We start from the raw sequence: 15,554 nt of genomic DNA on the forward strand, positions 1-15,554 counted from the left end.
ATAGTTTACGTGAAATTAGAAACTTTTATCCAGATCATATATATTTATTAAGAAATTTTCTAAATATCTATAAATATCTTATTATTAACCCAGTTTATTAAATATTATCTTCAACTTGCTGTAAAAATAATGCTTTCAATATCGCCCAATAGATCACTAGTCACTAGTAGTGGACAATCAAATGGTCAATAAATGGCCGATATTGCGTGTGTGTATATATATATGTTCCTCTTTAACTTTACATGTGTGATGATCTTAAGGACTTAATTTCCTCTTTAAGACGGCAAGAAAAATCAGTGCAGCATCCTTGTAGTAATTTATGTCCAATCAACTTCTCAACCCCTAAGCTTTTTCTTTCCTGAAAGTAATGAATACATTAAAATACTTTTTAGTTGGGACTATGAGCCCATGACCATTTTTTTTAGTAGTAATACTTTTATAGCAGCCATATTACTATATTACAATTAAGGACATAGAATAACCTCTAAAGGCTTATTCGCAAAAATTTGCATATACTTCCAAAGTAATTATAATTTTATCTTAGTCCAAAACAAGTTGGGATCAGCTGGTTGTTTGAATCTACAGTTTTTATTTAAGCTTAATTCATATCATGCACTTTTGTAGTTGTTATTGAAAATTAAGTTCAAAATTCCCTCCATGTTAGTGTGCCCTTTAATTAGTGGGACATGATATGAGGTAAGTAAACAAGTCATCTTAAAGAAAAGTCCATAATTTTGAAACTTCTCCATTAAAAGAAGTCCTAATCTGACCTTAAAGAACAGAACAGTGAAATAATTGCCCCCTTTATAAAGTATTCTTTCCCCAAAAATTCTCCAAGTAAAAAAAAAAATTAATCTATGGAACAAATATGGCAGAGGTGAAAGTTTATGGTATTTTTGCAGGCCCCTTTAATCGAAGAGTTGAATTAGCCTTGAAACTCAAAGGGGTCGAATATGAATACATTGAAGAAGATAGGTCCAATAAGAGTGCTGAACTTGTTAAGTACAATCCTATTTATAAACAAGTTCCCGTGCTTGTGCATAATGGGAAGCCAATATGTGAGTCACTAATAATTCTTGAATATATTGATGAGACTTGGCAAGCCATTGCTCCTCTCTTGCCTAAAGATCCATATCAGAGAGCCATGGCTCATTTCTTGGCTAGGCTCATTGATGAAAAGGTACATATATATGTTTCCCCTTAATTGCAATTCGTTTTTTGTTTCGTTTAATCATTTGATACCTAAAATTTAGTGACCAACTAATCTGAATTCGAAACGAGCAGGTCCACAATTACTAAGAGGTAAATAGTTAACTTTAGGATATGGAGGATATGGAGGAAAATATTTTTCATGTTTGGTTGGTCAAAATATTTTAAACAATACTCAAATGACTTTTCTAGTGAGAATAGAGAAAACAAATTTCATAATCAACACCAAACTCATGTCTCCTCCTTACATTCCAACTCCCCCAACCCCTGACCTCCCACTCACCACCACCCCCTTCCCCATAATATTTTCCTAGATTACATATAATGCTCTTTGGATAATACTATTTTTGCTTACTTAATGTTATTTTTCAAAAAACATTTTCGTTCATACCAAACACACCTTAATCCGAAGAACTATAACTATAGTTACGGGTGTTCACGGTTTGATTAAAAATCGATCCGAACCGCAAACCAAATCAAACCGATTAAATAAACCGATAGTTGTTTGGTTTTGGTTTGGTTTGGTTTTAAAATTTAAAAAATCGATAATATTTGGTTTGGTTTGGTTTTATTAAAAATAAACCGAACCGAATCGAACCGACAAAATAATATACACAAATTATATGTATACAATATATTAATTTTTATGAATAATTTTAAATACTTTGTTTACTTTTTCATCAATTTTTTTCTTTATCTCTATTAGGCTAATAAACTTTACACCTTAAGCCTATTTCTTAAAAGAAATCCATGAATTCAAATTCATTTATTCAAAGAAACAACTACTGTGAGATTTACCTATAAAAAGAAGTTGAATTTCTTATAAACTTTATTAGTTTATGAATCTTAAGACATTTTTTCCATAATCCAAGAAAATTATAGCTCCCCCAATAAAAGGGTAATAACGGATTATAAGTTGAAAAATGATGGAAAAGTCTTTCCTAATCATGGGATATAAATGAAAGAGAGAAATACCCTTAGGTTTCGTAAAAACCGAACCAAACCGAACTAAAGCGACAACAACCAAATCGATGGATATGTATTATATTTGGTTTTAGTAATTGAAAAACAAACTAATTTGGTTGGATTTTGGTTTTAAGCAAAAACTTGACCAAACCGAACCATGAACACCCCTAACTATAGTTTGGATTTAGAAGAGCTTGTTTTTAATTTAAAAAGGTACAAGTGTTTTATATATTTTTTTTTTCTTGTGTGTGTGTCAGTCAACTAACAAAATGTTTCATCAGTTATTGGGTGCAATGTACAAAGTTTGTTATGGCAAAGTACAAAGTTTGTTATGGCAAAGGAGAAGAAAAGGAAAAAGGTCGGGGTGAAACTTGTGAGGTCCTAAAATATCTTGACAATGAACTCCAAGATAAGATATTCTTTGGAGGAGACAACATTGGATTCGTCGACATCGTTGCCAGTTATGTAGCTCTCTGGTTTGGAGCAATTCAAGAAGCAATAGGAGTGGAACTATTGACCAAACAAAAATTTCCCAAGTTAAGCAAATGGATTGATGAGTTCTTGAGCTGCAGAATTATCATGGAAAATCTCCCTCCTAGAGAAACATTAGTGCCCTTATACAAAGCTCAATTTGAAGCAGCAACTCAAAAGGCATCCAGCTGAAACAAGGGTGTGACATATAGGGGTTTAAAATCTGCTTATTACTATATTTTCAATTTTTGAATAAGAATATTTAATACTTCTGGTTTCCCTGTAATTTGTCATTAACAATAAAGAATGTTGAACATTACATAAGCAAAGCAGACTGTTCGAGCAGCTCAAATGTACAATGATTAGGATATTTTGTTCAATGATGAAAATAATGATTAAAAATAAATTATTAAAAAAAGTTCACATCAGATGTTAAAATTTACATATCATACAAAGGAAACCCTCTATGATTTGATGGAACATATAAGTTCAAAAAAAGAAACTATACCTAAAAGGATAGGAAAAAAAAATCAGCAGGCAGAGAATTCATAGAGGGCCTGCAAAATGCTACATACTATTTTCCTTCAAGCGGCGGGTGTGGGGAAACATGAAGCCAGTTAATACCTAATAAATTAGGCAAAATGGCTGCCAAGGTATACATCTTCATATAGTTATTGAGTGCTGCATCACTGTACAATGTTTTAACTGCATTTCGAAGAACAGGATGACAATTAGATTTGCTAGGAAAACAACCTAAGAGAAGGTTATGCTAAAGACGCCAAATAGAAGAGCCTATTCAAAAATACTATCCAAAAAGGTTAAGACTTCTGCAATGCTGCACAGTATATTTTAACTGCATTTCACCTTAGGAAAATCACATCCAGAAGTGTCAGCAAAGAAACATAATGCATGCATAATACCGATATATGCATAGTGTGCGCATGTGCACACACCTACTTTAGAGGCACAGCAAGGCTATATGAGTCTTGATCGTCAGATATCATTGAATAATTTTCTGCAATTCTTCCCATTATGGAATGAATAAAAAGTCAAGTTACAAGCCTCGATCAATACGAAACACTTTTTTTTTTTTTCTTTCTTTCTGTTTCATTGATAACATATTATTTGAAGCCTTGCGATAAATCTATTACCTCTTAAACTTCTCTGTATTGGCAGGTCAAAGACTAAGCTAACAAGAAGACTGCATCTTTAATTTGTTTAAACAGTAGAAAGGGTGCAGTCAAAACTAGGACAATTTTTACCTCTAAATGTAGATCTACACAATGACCTCAGCTTGAAAATTTCTCCTTCAGTTTAGAGGTCACTTTCAGAGTTATATCACCATAAGGTTCATGTTGATAAGCATGTACAAGTCCACAATTCTCCAACACCTGTAATCAATTTCCACAAGGAAAACCGTAAGTAAAATCTTCTGAACTAACTCCTCAAGCAATATATACATGTTATACCAAATATGATTGATCAAGCAATAAAGCAAACCATATATGCAACTAGAAAGAGAAACTTATATATACACCTTTTTCTTAACTTAGGTTAAACACCCATAGAGAGTTAAAAATGAATAAATGATATTAGTACAAGTGATGGTGATATTGGAAGACCTCTAGATACCCAATATTTGAGAATTGATCATGGAAATATTGTAGAGGACTTACCAGAGTCTCAAAAAACATCCGGGCACATACTCTTCTCTTTTTGCCTTCTAAAATTGCATTTAAGCTGACATCTCCAGTCTCTTCTGAGATGGGGGTTACTGGTGACTGCCCCTTCAAATATTGAGCCACAGCCCTGCAATCATAGCGTTAAAATACTATCCTGAAAAGTAAATCTATATTATGAGAAGAATATTCATTAAGTGCTACCTTGTTCTAGCAGATAATGTGTCAAACTCTGGCGTTCCCCCTTGCTTACTTGATGAAGGAGTTCCTCGAAGTCCTGCTTTAGCATACGGATATAAAAGCTTCAGACATATATTACATAATGCAAACCCTTAAAATAAAAAAGGAAAAAGAGAGGTTCTTAGCTCTCACCAATAGGAGTGTCGTCATCTTGTTCTAGAAAACTTAGATCCTGCATTGGTATTTAGAGATTTATCAGATGCAAAACAGGGAAGAACCAAAATGAATAGTCATATGGGCTAACAATTTGACCATAGAAATGCACTAGGCAATCAAGCCTTGAATGAGAAGCGAGCATATCGAACATACACCAGCAGAATTATCAAACTCAGGAATATCAGATAGAACCGTATCCTCCACACCTAGTCCTTCTCCACCAAACCATGTTGAAGGGGTCTCCATATCAGAACCAACATGCCCAGTAGATGCTGCTGGGTCGGGCGTGGGCCGCACCCCACTCTCCGTGGTTCTTCCTATCTGACCTGATTCTGTCCCAAAAGTTGTAGTAGCTGGACTGAAGTCATCTCTTCTACTTGGGGAAGGCATGGACGTCTGTGGAGAGGAAATGAACTTATCTGGTGAAGGCAAAATTTCAGACAACAAATTGGTGGGTGCAAGGTCTTGGTTATCACGTAGTCTTTCAATTTCCATCGGAAGATCATTCCCAGGTGGAGGGGATTGGTTATTGCCGGGTTCTGCAGCCATATTGACTTTTTCTGAAATGAAGTCTTCCTTGTAGATATTGCAGAGATCATCGCATAATCCTACAAATTAACAGAAGCTGAATTTCAGATGATGGACATTCAGACTCATAAGATAATGACTCTGAGACACCCACCAGTTATTAAAGGCTCAAAAAAAATTCCATCTTTTCTCAGTCTCTTGTTTTGTTTCCAGATGTCCAAAGAAGAACAAGGACCCTTCTTTTTTTCGCGTAATTTTATACCGGTGCCTTGTAGTTGCTTTTTCATCTCACTGTAGAGTTGAACATGATACATTGTCAAAAAGACTAATGGAAGAAGAGAATATATAATTAATGATGATAAAATATTAACATACCGATTTGACACTACTATGTCCTTATCATAGATGAGTAGCTTTCGCTTTCTTCTTGCTTTTGGCTCCTCAAGACGAGGTGTTGATAGAAGTGCTAAATCAGGAGTCTGATGCCCTGAATATCCAGGAAAACAAGGAGTTCCGCATTAGAATATATACATGACAAATATGCAATTTCAGTTTAAGAAAAAGAACCCTGCACCCACCAAATGATATCTGTGGATCAGCAAATTCGTGAGCCTCCACTGAAGTAGTCGAGGGCAGTTCTTGTCGTTGTTGAGATGGGATTGAATGTCCTCCAGGGGCCATCTCTTCCACAACAGGGCTTGCAGTTTCCCTATCTCTCATGATCTGTTCCTCCAGAATTTTATCTGGTTCCATCACATCAGTCCCTCGGTCTGACCATAAGGGTACATCCTCACTATGATCATGGACAGCATCACGCATGATTTCAATTTCTGGAATATCTTGAGGAATGTCATCACCAACAGTTCCTTTGTTTAGTCCTTCCTGATTCTTAGGGGAAGCATGTTGGGATTGAGCTGCAGTTCCATAACTGCATCATCAAAGAAACATCTATTACAAAACATGGCAATATGCAGAAATAATCTACATATATGGTCAACAAGATCCGTACTCTGTCTCCATAGGCATGGCACCTAATCCAGAAACTTCACCTGATTTTGACAAACTCTTTACTGTGTCCTGTAAAAACAAACTCTTTGTCAAACTAGTGTTGCAACTTAAGTGAATAAATCTAGACTTCCCTGCTAATATGAAGCAAAAGATAGACCTACCTCATCAATGAAAATAGCAACATACTGATCTTCATGCGACATAATTTGATCTATGCAAAAGAGAGTTTCAGAACTGGAAGTTGAATTGAAAGCGAAACAGAACAAGATATAAAGAACTAAAGTAAACAACACAATACATACCTTCCAAAGTTATCTCTTCGTAACTTTTAACATGAGTATCCTCAACCCTGGAATTCCAAATGCACGTGTAACTAATACAGAATCTAGATGAAAACTAAAAAGGTAATATAGGAAATTACCTATTCAGGTCAAGGTCTTCATCAAAAACTAAGGCATCAAGTTCAAATGTTTCTGGTAAAGTGATGGAGTGGTATGGTGCATGACTGGCATCTTCTGGTAGATTGACATTTGTGGCCGAAAAGGCCTTTAGAACAACGTGTAGAAATGTTTTGCAGTCCTCAGAAAAGTATTCGACTTGCTTTGAGTATATCCGAACAACTCCAAGTAGAAGGTGGCCAGACGTTCGCAACGCAATAGGTACTTCAGGAGTCATGATACGCTCTAGAAATAGATTTCAAAAAAATAAGCAACGGTATCATGAGTAAAGACTATGCATATCAAAGCTACTGCTGTATATTTGTGTAGAGCAACCTATACATCCTTTCTGGCTTTGTATGATATGCTTTAGGCTGTATCAGTGAGATAAAGTGATGATAAATTCGGAAAATATCAACTGTACTTTAGCTAGACTTTTATGACGACAATGTCTAGGCCAACTTATACACACCCCTATTGTTCCACTGGGTACCTACTAGCCAGGCAAAGGACATTATTTATTATGATAATTGCATAGCAATCAAGTTATTGAGAAAGCATCAAGGACTAACTAATAAAAAAAAAAAAGTGCATTTGGTATTTACCAGAAAAATTAGCAACAATCGGACCATTAAAAGTTTAAGGATACACATGCGCAAGATTTAGTTTCCCATGAAAGATAAATCCACCAAATTCTTAAATAATCTGACTTAATAGAAATGGGAGAAAAAAAAAAATCTAATTGTGCCCCTAAACTATTCGACATGGGATTTTGCCCTCCATTAGAATTTGGCACATATATGCCCTTATCGTCAATCAAGTAGCTCAAATTACCCTCATAGTTAGCCAAATAGCTTAAAAATATTATCCCACTAACAATTACTTTACTCCTAAACTATTTGAGGTTGGACAATTTTGTCGTTCGTTCGTTCTCTATAGTTCAGTCAAAGCCTCAAAATCATCCCAAAAAACTGTTGTTATGATTGGTATTGTTATTTGCATTATGTCCAAATTCTAAGATAACATACTTCTTTTACTTAACTTGTCTATCCCTTTTTCGTTACCGCTTGCCTATAAATGCCAACTTATCTTAACTAAATTTTTGTCACTTATAGTGAAATGGAAAAGGGCCAATTTTTGAGCTATTTGATTAATTGTAAAGGCATTTTTGTGACCAAAGCAAACGAAGAACACAAGTATTACATTTCAAATAGTTTAGAGGCAAAAATGATCCTTTTCCCTTATAATAATCACGGGTAGAATCATCTGTAAAGTTCAAATCTTTAGTCTCTTCCAGGAGAAAGATCCTGAATTCAGATTTATTAGATAAAAGATTCCAAATGAACCTCTTTTTTTTTTGTTTCTATCCTACTTACTTAAGAATTCAAGAGTTGATATAATGTCTTAAGTTCAAATTTCACGCTTTTATACATAGAGTTCCTCTTACAGTAGTCCAGACTCCTCTTTGATAATAGATTGTGCATAAACACAGATTAATCCGAGAGTTCAACTATCATGACTAGAGCGGAAAGACAAAGTCTCCACTGAATTAGATATCGATTCATCTTTGCAAATGACAGACCCTCCATATCAGACCAAATCCCCATATTTAATCAAAAATGCCAATCTTTAATGTAAAAGAATAAATAGTTATCTCAAAAAAGGTCCTAAGTTCTAATTCATATCAGCAAAACAAGAATTGAATAATAAACTACTTGAATGTGAAACTAAGAAAAGAGATTAAAAGAAAAAAAAAACTCATCAGACCCCAGAAGATAAAAAGAACACTCTACAGCTAGGCAAATAAAAGGGATAAATTCTCGGGCAACAAAAGTAACATTGGATACATTACATTACATACAATCAACACTCTGGAACAATGCATTGAATTATACAGGGCCTTCAACTAGAACAGATAAAGAACATTGAATTATAAGCATTCATCGGCAAAATCCAAGCTGAATGAAAAGACTCAAAAGATCGAATCTTTATCTCAAAAAAACTACCAACTGCATTAAAAGACTCGAAAGATGAAATCTTTATGTCAGAAAAAGTCCCAAGTGATATCAGCAAATCAAGAATCGTATATTAAGCAAGTGAAATTAGGTCTTCAAAAAGCTAAAGAAATAAAAAAGGAAAAAGCAACCCATAGGAGAAATCTTGGCAGTTTTGAAGAAATATCAAAAGACATGAGAAAGAGAAAGAGAGGATACCAACAGTGGAGGGGATGTTAGTGGAAGTATAATGAGGCTTCTTCAACTTGTGTTGCAAGTGTGCAGCACACCATACTGTCCCTAATGGACCCTTTCTAGCCAAGAATGTGTGCGAATAAAACATTCTCCCTCAATCACTTCAGAGGTTTTTCCGATGAATTAGACCTAATTCTCTTGGGTTGTCTCCGTATGAAAGAGGGATTGTCGTATTCTATAAGTTAATGGTGGGGGGGTTTTATGGTTTCGAAATTTTTGAGCTTCTTTAGACAGAAACCGCGGGAGAAACTGGCGCCAATACGCCCCAAAAAACAAAAAAAAACTCACGCTTTGGGTTTCCTTAAAAAGGACTGGCTGGTTTTAATCGCGTCTTTAAACGACATCGTATGAGTTAGGCCAAATGTTATTGTGATTTGCTACTTAAAATGTGTGAACATTAACTCTTTACAATTTGAAAAGAAAATTACTATAATCCGGCAAAGTTTATTGTATTATTTTCAAAAAAAAAACATGTGTAAATATATAAATCTTTTTTTAAAAGAAGACGTAAAACTAAAATCAAATTTGGAAATTGTCACACCCCAACCTAGGTGAGGCGGACAGCACCTAGTGCCTTCTTACGCAAGTGACCCATTCTGCAAAATCGATAACTGACTGTGTCTGTAACAGCACACACACACATATACACATACACACATGGGCCTACTGTTATATCCCGTATTTTGTACATTGGGACGATCCGGGTTAACCACGATAAGTTAGGGGCAAGACTATTCCGGGATACGAAGTCGAGACTTCTAACCACGATCTTGTTTTAAGACATAAGTTGCTTATGATTTTGTGGCATGGAATATTAAGGAAATTTGGGGTAAAAAAATGAATTAAGGAAAATTTATATTTCATGAACTAGTGGGCACGTGGCCACAATTGGTGTGGGCATGGCCACATGGAAGCCTAATATATGTATTAAAAGATGACTAAGTCATCATTTTCACCATCCTCAACACTTAGAAATTTCAAGAAACTTGGAGAAGAAAGAACAAAGGCCATTCGGCCATGAACAAGAAAAATTAAGGTCCAAAAATTGATCAAGAAAAAAATATTTTCTTCTAGCAATTCAAGCAATTGGAAGGTCCTCTTTAACGTGAGATAGTTGTTGGAGTCGTTAAGCCGTTCGTTTTGTTGTTTGCAAACCCTAGCTAAGTTGTGAAGTTGAAGGGAAAAGGTAAGGATTAATCTTCTTTTACATATGTTATGGATGATTTGTGTATGTTATAGTATGTAAAAACGGATGAAACTCATGAACTATTGCATGTTGAAGTGAGGCCGTGTGCATGGCTTGTAGCCGTGCATAGGTGATGTTGTGTAGGATTGAGGAATTAATTCTATTTAGCATGTTTGGTTATTGTAATGTGTTGAAATGAATGAAAATCATGAAGTTAGCATGTTTGGGGTGGACAATACCCCTTCCTTGTATAACAAAGAATGAATTGATTTTATGTGGTATTTTGGTTGTCGTCGTTGTGGGTTCTATGATGAAAATGAGAGTTTAATGATTCAAATTAATGTTGTAATGGTTGTGGGCTGATTTGGGAGTTAACGTGGTTGTAGTGTAGTTTTTATATTTATGAGAATGACATTGTTAAAGTGTGGATTGTTGGTGTAATTCATGAATTTGGGAGAGAGGAATGTAGTTGTGTTGTTCTCGGGTTTGGGGTAGTTTTCGGGTGAATTGGAGTGTTGGTTGGGTTGTCTTGAATATTGTGTGGATTGTTTAAAGTGTTCTTGAATATTGTTTGAATGGTTTCGGATTAGTAATTGAACGTATGAGCGTTGATGTTGGTTTGAATGTAAGTAGTTGAATCAAATATAATGAATGTTGTTGAATTATGTAGAAAAGAGTTACTAACGTTAGAATGCGTTTTGAATTGATTATTGATGTTGTTAGTGTGGTTGTTGGTATTGTTGTTAATGAATTTGGCCGAGTTGAATTCTCGGGGTTGTTGCATTTAAAGGGGAAATGCTGCCCAAATTTCTGTAGAATTAAGTGCTAGTTTGGAATTGAAGTCCTAAATGCCTATAGCTAATGTTTGGTATCGATGATGTTGTTGTAGATCTTGGGGAGTCCGAGACGTAGGTTTGGATTAGCTTTGAGAGCGGACGAGGTATGTAAAGCCTAACCCTTCTTTCTTTTGGCATGTCCTAGTTGTAAATAGGCTGTGACACGAGCCTCGAGGAAACTCCACTCTTATGATCCGAACATGTCTACGATTCTTATTCACCTCTTAACGTCGGCATCCTTAATGTAGTAATATTATGGTCCCTATGTCTTTGGTAAGATTGGATTTCAAACATTGCATAAAGATTGTCTTTAAAAGAGTTCTACGTCTAAAAATGGCCGTAACTTTCGTAGACAGAACCGGATCGCCTCGATATGCCCGTAGGAGATTCTGTAGCGTATAATGACTATGTCTTTCATAGGCGGGCTCGGATTGGGTTGATGCTCGTCCGTGGGTCCCGCGACTTTCCTTTGTATAGTCCCAATGACTTTGTGACAGAACTCGATATAACTATCACCCGACCCCCGAGTGTTGATTACTTACTTATTTATTAAGTCTGAAATGATGATTTTTATGCATATGGTTCCTCACGACTCTGCTCGTGCATTCTGTTGTATCTTTCGCCGTGTCCCGGGCCGGTTATGTCGTCGTGCGCACTATGTTATATTCCGGTGTTGTGCTGTGTTACGGTTCACCGAGCTCCTCGCTGTAGGGCCGGTTCCGTTTATATTTGGTGTTATGCCGGTTATGGCGTTGGCGATGTGTTATGACGTGTGACGGGGATACGGAGATATGAAATCTTCTGGTGTTATGCTGTGTTATGGCGCCAATGACGGGCGGGCGACCATATTCCCTGAGCCCTATGCATGATTTGTGTTTTAAAAGTAAACGTTTTGGTATTTTGGATATTATACTTATTTTCTGTACTTCTATTTTGATTATGATTATGATTCTGTTTATTGTATTTCTTATTTTGCATACTCGCATATTCCGTACCGACCCCTTTCTTCTGGGGTTGCGTTTCTCATGCCCGTGTGCGCACGCCCATTTCGTGATCCGCCAGCCTAGGACACCTATTCTCGCTGTTTTCGAGTGCTCCTTTGTTCGCAGAGCCTATATTTTGGTATATACTCTTCTGTTGCATATGTATATATTTATTCAGGGGTACGGCGGGGCCCTGTCCCGTCATATGATTCTGTTGTTCTGTTTAGAGGTCTGTAGACATATATGTGGGTTGTGCCTATTACTGTACAGGTGTGTTCGCATGCCTTATGTTTGGGCGGTCCCATTCGCCGCGGCAGCCTTGTCGGCTTGCGTTTGTACATATTTTGGGGACGCTGTGCTATGCTTTATGATAGCCTTGCTGGCTTCTGTGATATGTTTGTATATGCGACTACGTATGGTCTTTGAATATGTGTAAGCATTTGTACGTTGATTCTGGTTAGGCGAATGTTTGGGTGCCCACTTCAGGCACTAGTCACTTCCACGGGGTGGGGTCGTGACAAAAGTGGTATCGCAGCGGTTCGTCCTCGAATGTCTGGCGTGACCGTGTCTAGTAGAGTCCTGTTTATCGATGTGTTGTGCACCACATCTATAAACAGTGAGGCTGCAGACATTTAGGATGTTATCCTTCCTTCTCGATCTTAGATCGTGCGATGTAGCCGTATTATCGTGATGACTCCTCCCAACGAATTGTTGTTTTCGCCGATGCCTTCCGAGAAAGGCTTACATGCGCCGAAGGGCAAGTCGACAAGAGTCGGAGAGACCAGCCGGGGTGACGAGAGTTACTAGGTCCGTGCCGAGCTGCACCCGAGGCTTCGGTCCCCGCACCGCTCGCTACACCGTATGCATCGAGGACCGGGAGCGCCCGCAACCGGCATCGTGGGCGGCTTCCACCGCCGCCCTCCCGCGGTTCCTGGAAGACCCCGCGGGGCCCGCGCCCGGGGCGAGGATCTGCCATGCGAGACGCGGTCCGGCTATCGACCGCATTGCGGGCGGGCGGTGCCCACGGTGCACGGATCGCAGGCGATCACGCGGGACAGCATGATGCCCGTAGGGCCCGTGATTTCCCTCGACTCGCGTCCCCGCAGTTTTTCGGTCAAAGCCCGCGGAGGATCCTCGTGAGGAGTTTATTAGACAGATGCGCGTCCTTTGGTTTAAAGGCTTCTGAGACCCAGCCCCGTCGAGTTGGCGTCAAACGGGCATGATGAAAATCAATCGCCGAGTCCTTTGGGGGGTCAGTTTTTGCGGTGTTCCCCCAAAACAAAATAGGGGCGAGTTTCGTAGGCCTTTCTTTGGGACTTTCTACCTCCGGAGAGAGGCGGGCCAAAGGAAGATTCCCGGTCCGAGGCAAAAGGGCAGGGGTGTTCGAGAGTATGGGGCTAGAAGGGTTACCCCGGCGATACGCACCCAATTTCCCGGGAGCCCATATGGGCCGCCCAGCAGATGCATTGGGGCCGGGGTTGGATTTGGGTTACCCTATTTGGGGATTTGGGGGCCCGGGGGTGGGGATATTGCACCGGGGGGCCATGCCCGGGGAAAGGAGGATCAACGAGGGCGCCCCCCAGGATTAGAAAGGGGGGGCCGCCCCCAAAAGGCTAGATCCGCCGGAGAGATTTCGAGAGAGTCCGAGGCAGTGCCCCAGCGCAAAGATAGCGTATATCCTCCCCACCCAAAGACGGGAGCACACCCTCCACGCTCACACCAACAGAGACCAGAGGTATTCGTGGTGTCTGCAAGCTGCGGCTTCGGCTCGTCACAGCCGGACAGAGGTTCCAATGAGACCACCCGGTACCTCCGTGTTCCCACCATGGGAGGCATCACCCCGGGAGAGTGCTATCGCTACGGGCGCTTGTTTTACTAGGCCGTCGTGGCCATCTTACGAGAGATTGTCCGGTAGGGGTTCTGTGGACGCGGCTCGCCACCGGGGTTAGCGTCGGTTCATCGTCCTTCTTCAGCTATTCGCCCCACGCGGGCACGCCGACACCCAGGCCGCGCAGAGGTCGTGGCGAGTTTAGTTCTAGCTGGCCCTTCGAACCGCATATATGCTTGCCACCGACAGATCGTGGAGGCGTCGCCAACGTGGTTACGTATATTATTGATCTTTTTCCCCGAGCCGTATATGCATTGATAGATTCGTGCTCCACTTTATCATATATTTCTCCCCTTGTTGCTAATAAAATTGGGATAAAACCCGAACCGATAGAACCATTCGAGGTAGCTACACCCAGGATTCTCGTTATAGCCAGCAGTTTATAGAGATTGTTCGGTAATTATCTGTGGCCGTTGCACCAAAGCAGATCTGATAGAGCTAGATATGACCGAATTCGATGTTATTATGGGTATGGATTGGCTAGCTTCTTGTTATGCTAATGTTGACTGTCAGAAGAAGGTAGTCCACTTCCAATTTCTAGGAGAACCAGTTATAGCGGGGGCAGGAAATACATCATCGCCGAGGGGTAAGTTTATTTCATACCTTAAGGCAAGAAAAATGATCAAAAAGGGCTATATTTATCATCCGGGTTCGTGTGCATGACTTAAAAGGGTAAGCACCGACTCTTCGCCCGCTCCCCCGGTTAATGAATTTCCGTATGTATTCCCGTACGAGCTTGTGTCTCCCTCCCGAGCGGGAGATGTAGTTTACTATAGATGTGTGTCGCAAGACACTCACCCTATATCTATTCCTCCGTACGTAATGGCACTCGCGAAATTAAAAGAATCAAGGAGCAATCGAGGGATTTATTAGAGAAATTTTTATTAGGCCCAAGACATCACCCCGGGGAGCGCCGATATTGTTCGTGAGAAAGAAAGACGGTCGCCGCGGATGTGTATTGATTATAGGCAACCGATAAGGTAACCATAAAGAATAAATACCCCTCCCTGATTGATTGTTACATCCGCATTTTTGCGTATTTGAAAATTTGGAAATAACCTTGACTTATGAGGAATAAGGTCATGTTTGGATATTTTTTTTATATGAATGTTGCTTATGGAAGTATGGATGCGAAAATACCGAGAAGGCCTAAGGGCAAAATTGGAATTTTGAAAAATTTATTTCGGGAATTGTAAAACAAGAATTATAATTTATTGGGCCAAAAAAAAAAAAACAAGAGAAAATTGAGGCCCAATTCATGGGGTGGCCGGCTACACATGGCCTAGCCCATGAAATTTTAGCCATTTTTTCCATGTGCAAGAATTATATTAAGAGATAAGTCTTCAAGAAATTTCAAGAAAAACAAAGAAAGAGCAAGAAAGAAAAAGAAGAGGCAATTCGGCTAGAGAAAAAAAAAGAAAGAAAGAAGAGAGAAAAAATTCTTGGAGCCTTGTCCTTGGTCCAAAAATCTTGTTCTTCGCGAATTCTTAACAAGCTTGAGGTGCTCTACGACGTAGTATAATTGGTTTGGAGAAAGAACTCCGTTGGCGGAAAGTTGAAAATTCAAGAAAAAGGTAAGATTCTTGTGTTTTAAGTTATGGAATGAATTTATATGTTATGATGATTAGAATTAGACGAGAATTATGAAAGTGTGACGCGTGTGTGTGCATGGCGTGTGTGTATATGGAATATGGATGTGGCCGTGAGCCACTTGATGT

At 38.9% G+C, this 15,554-nt stretch overlaps 2 protein-coding genes across 5 annotated transcripts; one reads left to right on the forward strand and one right to left on the reverse strand.

Moving 5' to 3' along the window:
• Positions 1 to 757: 757 nt before the first annotated feature.
• On the forward strand, positions 758 to 2,975 carry LOC132063110 (probable glutathione S-transferase). Its single transcript, XM_059455539.1, has 2 exons — positions 758 to 1,180; positions 2,479 to 2,975. Exons 1-2 carry the CDS (start codon positions 869 to 871, stop codon positions 2,836 to 2,838), a joined length of 672 nt encoding a protein of 223 aa, XP_059311522.1. The 5' UTR covers positions 758 to 868; the 3' UTR covers positions 2,839 to 2,975.
• A 41-nt stretch (positions 2,976 to 3,016) lies between these two features.
• Positions 3,017 to 9,227, reverse strand: LOC132063109 (sister chromatid cohesion 1 protein 3). Of its 4 annotated transcripts, XR_009416336.1 has the most exons (15): positions 8,908 to 9,227; positions 6,679 to 6,940; positions 6,560 to 6,606; positions 6,419 to 6,468; positions 6,259 to 6,326; positions 5,828 to 6,177; positions 5,625 to 5,736; positions 5,404 to 5,540; positions 4,875 to 5,329; positions 4,698 to 4,737; positions 4,530 to 4,605; positions 4,323 to 4,455; positions 3,909 to 4,037; positions 3,567 to 3,661; positions 3,017 to 3,351 (listed from the first exon to the last, which is right to left on the reverse strand). XR_009416336.1 is itself a non-coding variant. In XM_059455538.1 (14 exons), exons 2-13 carry the CDS (start codon positions 6,930 to 6,932, stop codon positions 3,936 to 3,938), a joined length of 1,824 nt encoding a protein of 607 aa, XP_059311521.1. In that variant the 5' UTR covers positions 6,933 to 6,940; positions 8,912 to 9,226; the 3' UTR covers positions 3,017 to 3,351; positions 3,909 to 3,935. The 4 variants fall into 4 exon arrangements, 3 of the variants coding, with proteins under 3 accessions (XP_059311521.1, XP_059311516.1, XP_059311517.1); XM_059455538.1 differs by lacking the exon at positions 3,567 to 3,661 and having other exon boundaries at positions 8,912 to 9,226; XM_059455533.1 differs by lacking the exon at positions 3,567 to 3,661 and having other exon boundaries at positions 8,908 to 9,226.
• Between the last annotated feature and the right edge of the window lie 6,327 nt (positions 9,228 to 15,554).

Source organism: Lycium ferocissimum, chromosome 7 (genome assembly GCF_029784015.1).
Source record: "Lycium ferocissimum isolate CSIRO_LF1 chromosome 7, AGI_CSIRO_Lferr_CH_V1, whole genome shotgun sequence".
Taxonomy (NCBI): Eukaryota; Viridiplantae; Streptophyta; class Magnoliopsida; order Solanales; family Solanaceae; genus Lycium; species Lycium ferocissimum.

What these genes read in the sequence shown, in the direction of transcription:
- LOC132063110 (XM_059455539.1), top strand. Translation starts at nt 869, where the DNA reads ATGGCAGAGGTGAAAGTTTATGGTATTTTTGCAGGCCCCTTTAATCGA. An exon ending in CTAGGCTCATTGATGAAAAG is followed by an intron (nt 1,181 to 2,478) that starts GTACATATATAT and finishes CAATGTACAAAG; the next exon opens with TTTGTTATGGCAAAGTACAA.
- LOC132063109 (XM_059455533.1), bottom strand. Translation starts at nt 9,031, where the DNA reads ATGTTTTATTCGCACACATTCTTGGCTAGAAAGGGTCCATTAGGGACA. An exon ending in TTGCTATTTTCATTGATGAG is followed by an intron (nt 6,327 to 6,418) that starts GTAGGTCTATCT and finishes TTGTTTTTACAG; the next exon opens with GACACAGTAAAGAGTTTGTC. An exon ending in AGTTTGATAATTCTGCTGGT is followed by an intron (nt 4,738 to 4,874) that starts GTATGTTCGATA and finishes ATACCAATGCAG; the next exon opens with GATCTAAGTTTTCTAGAACA.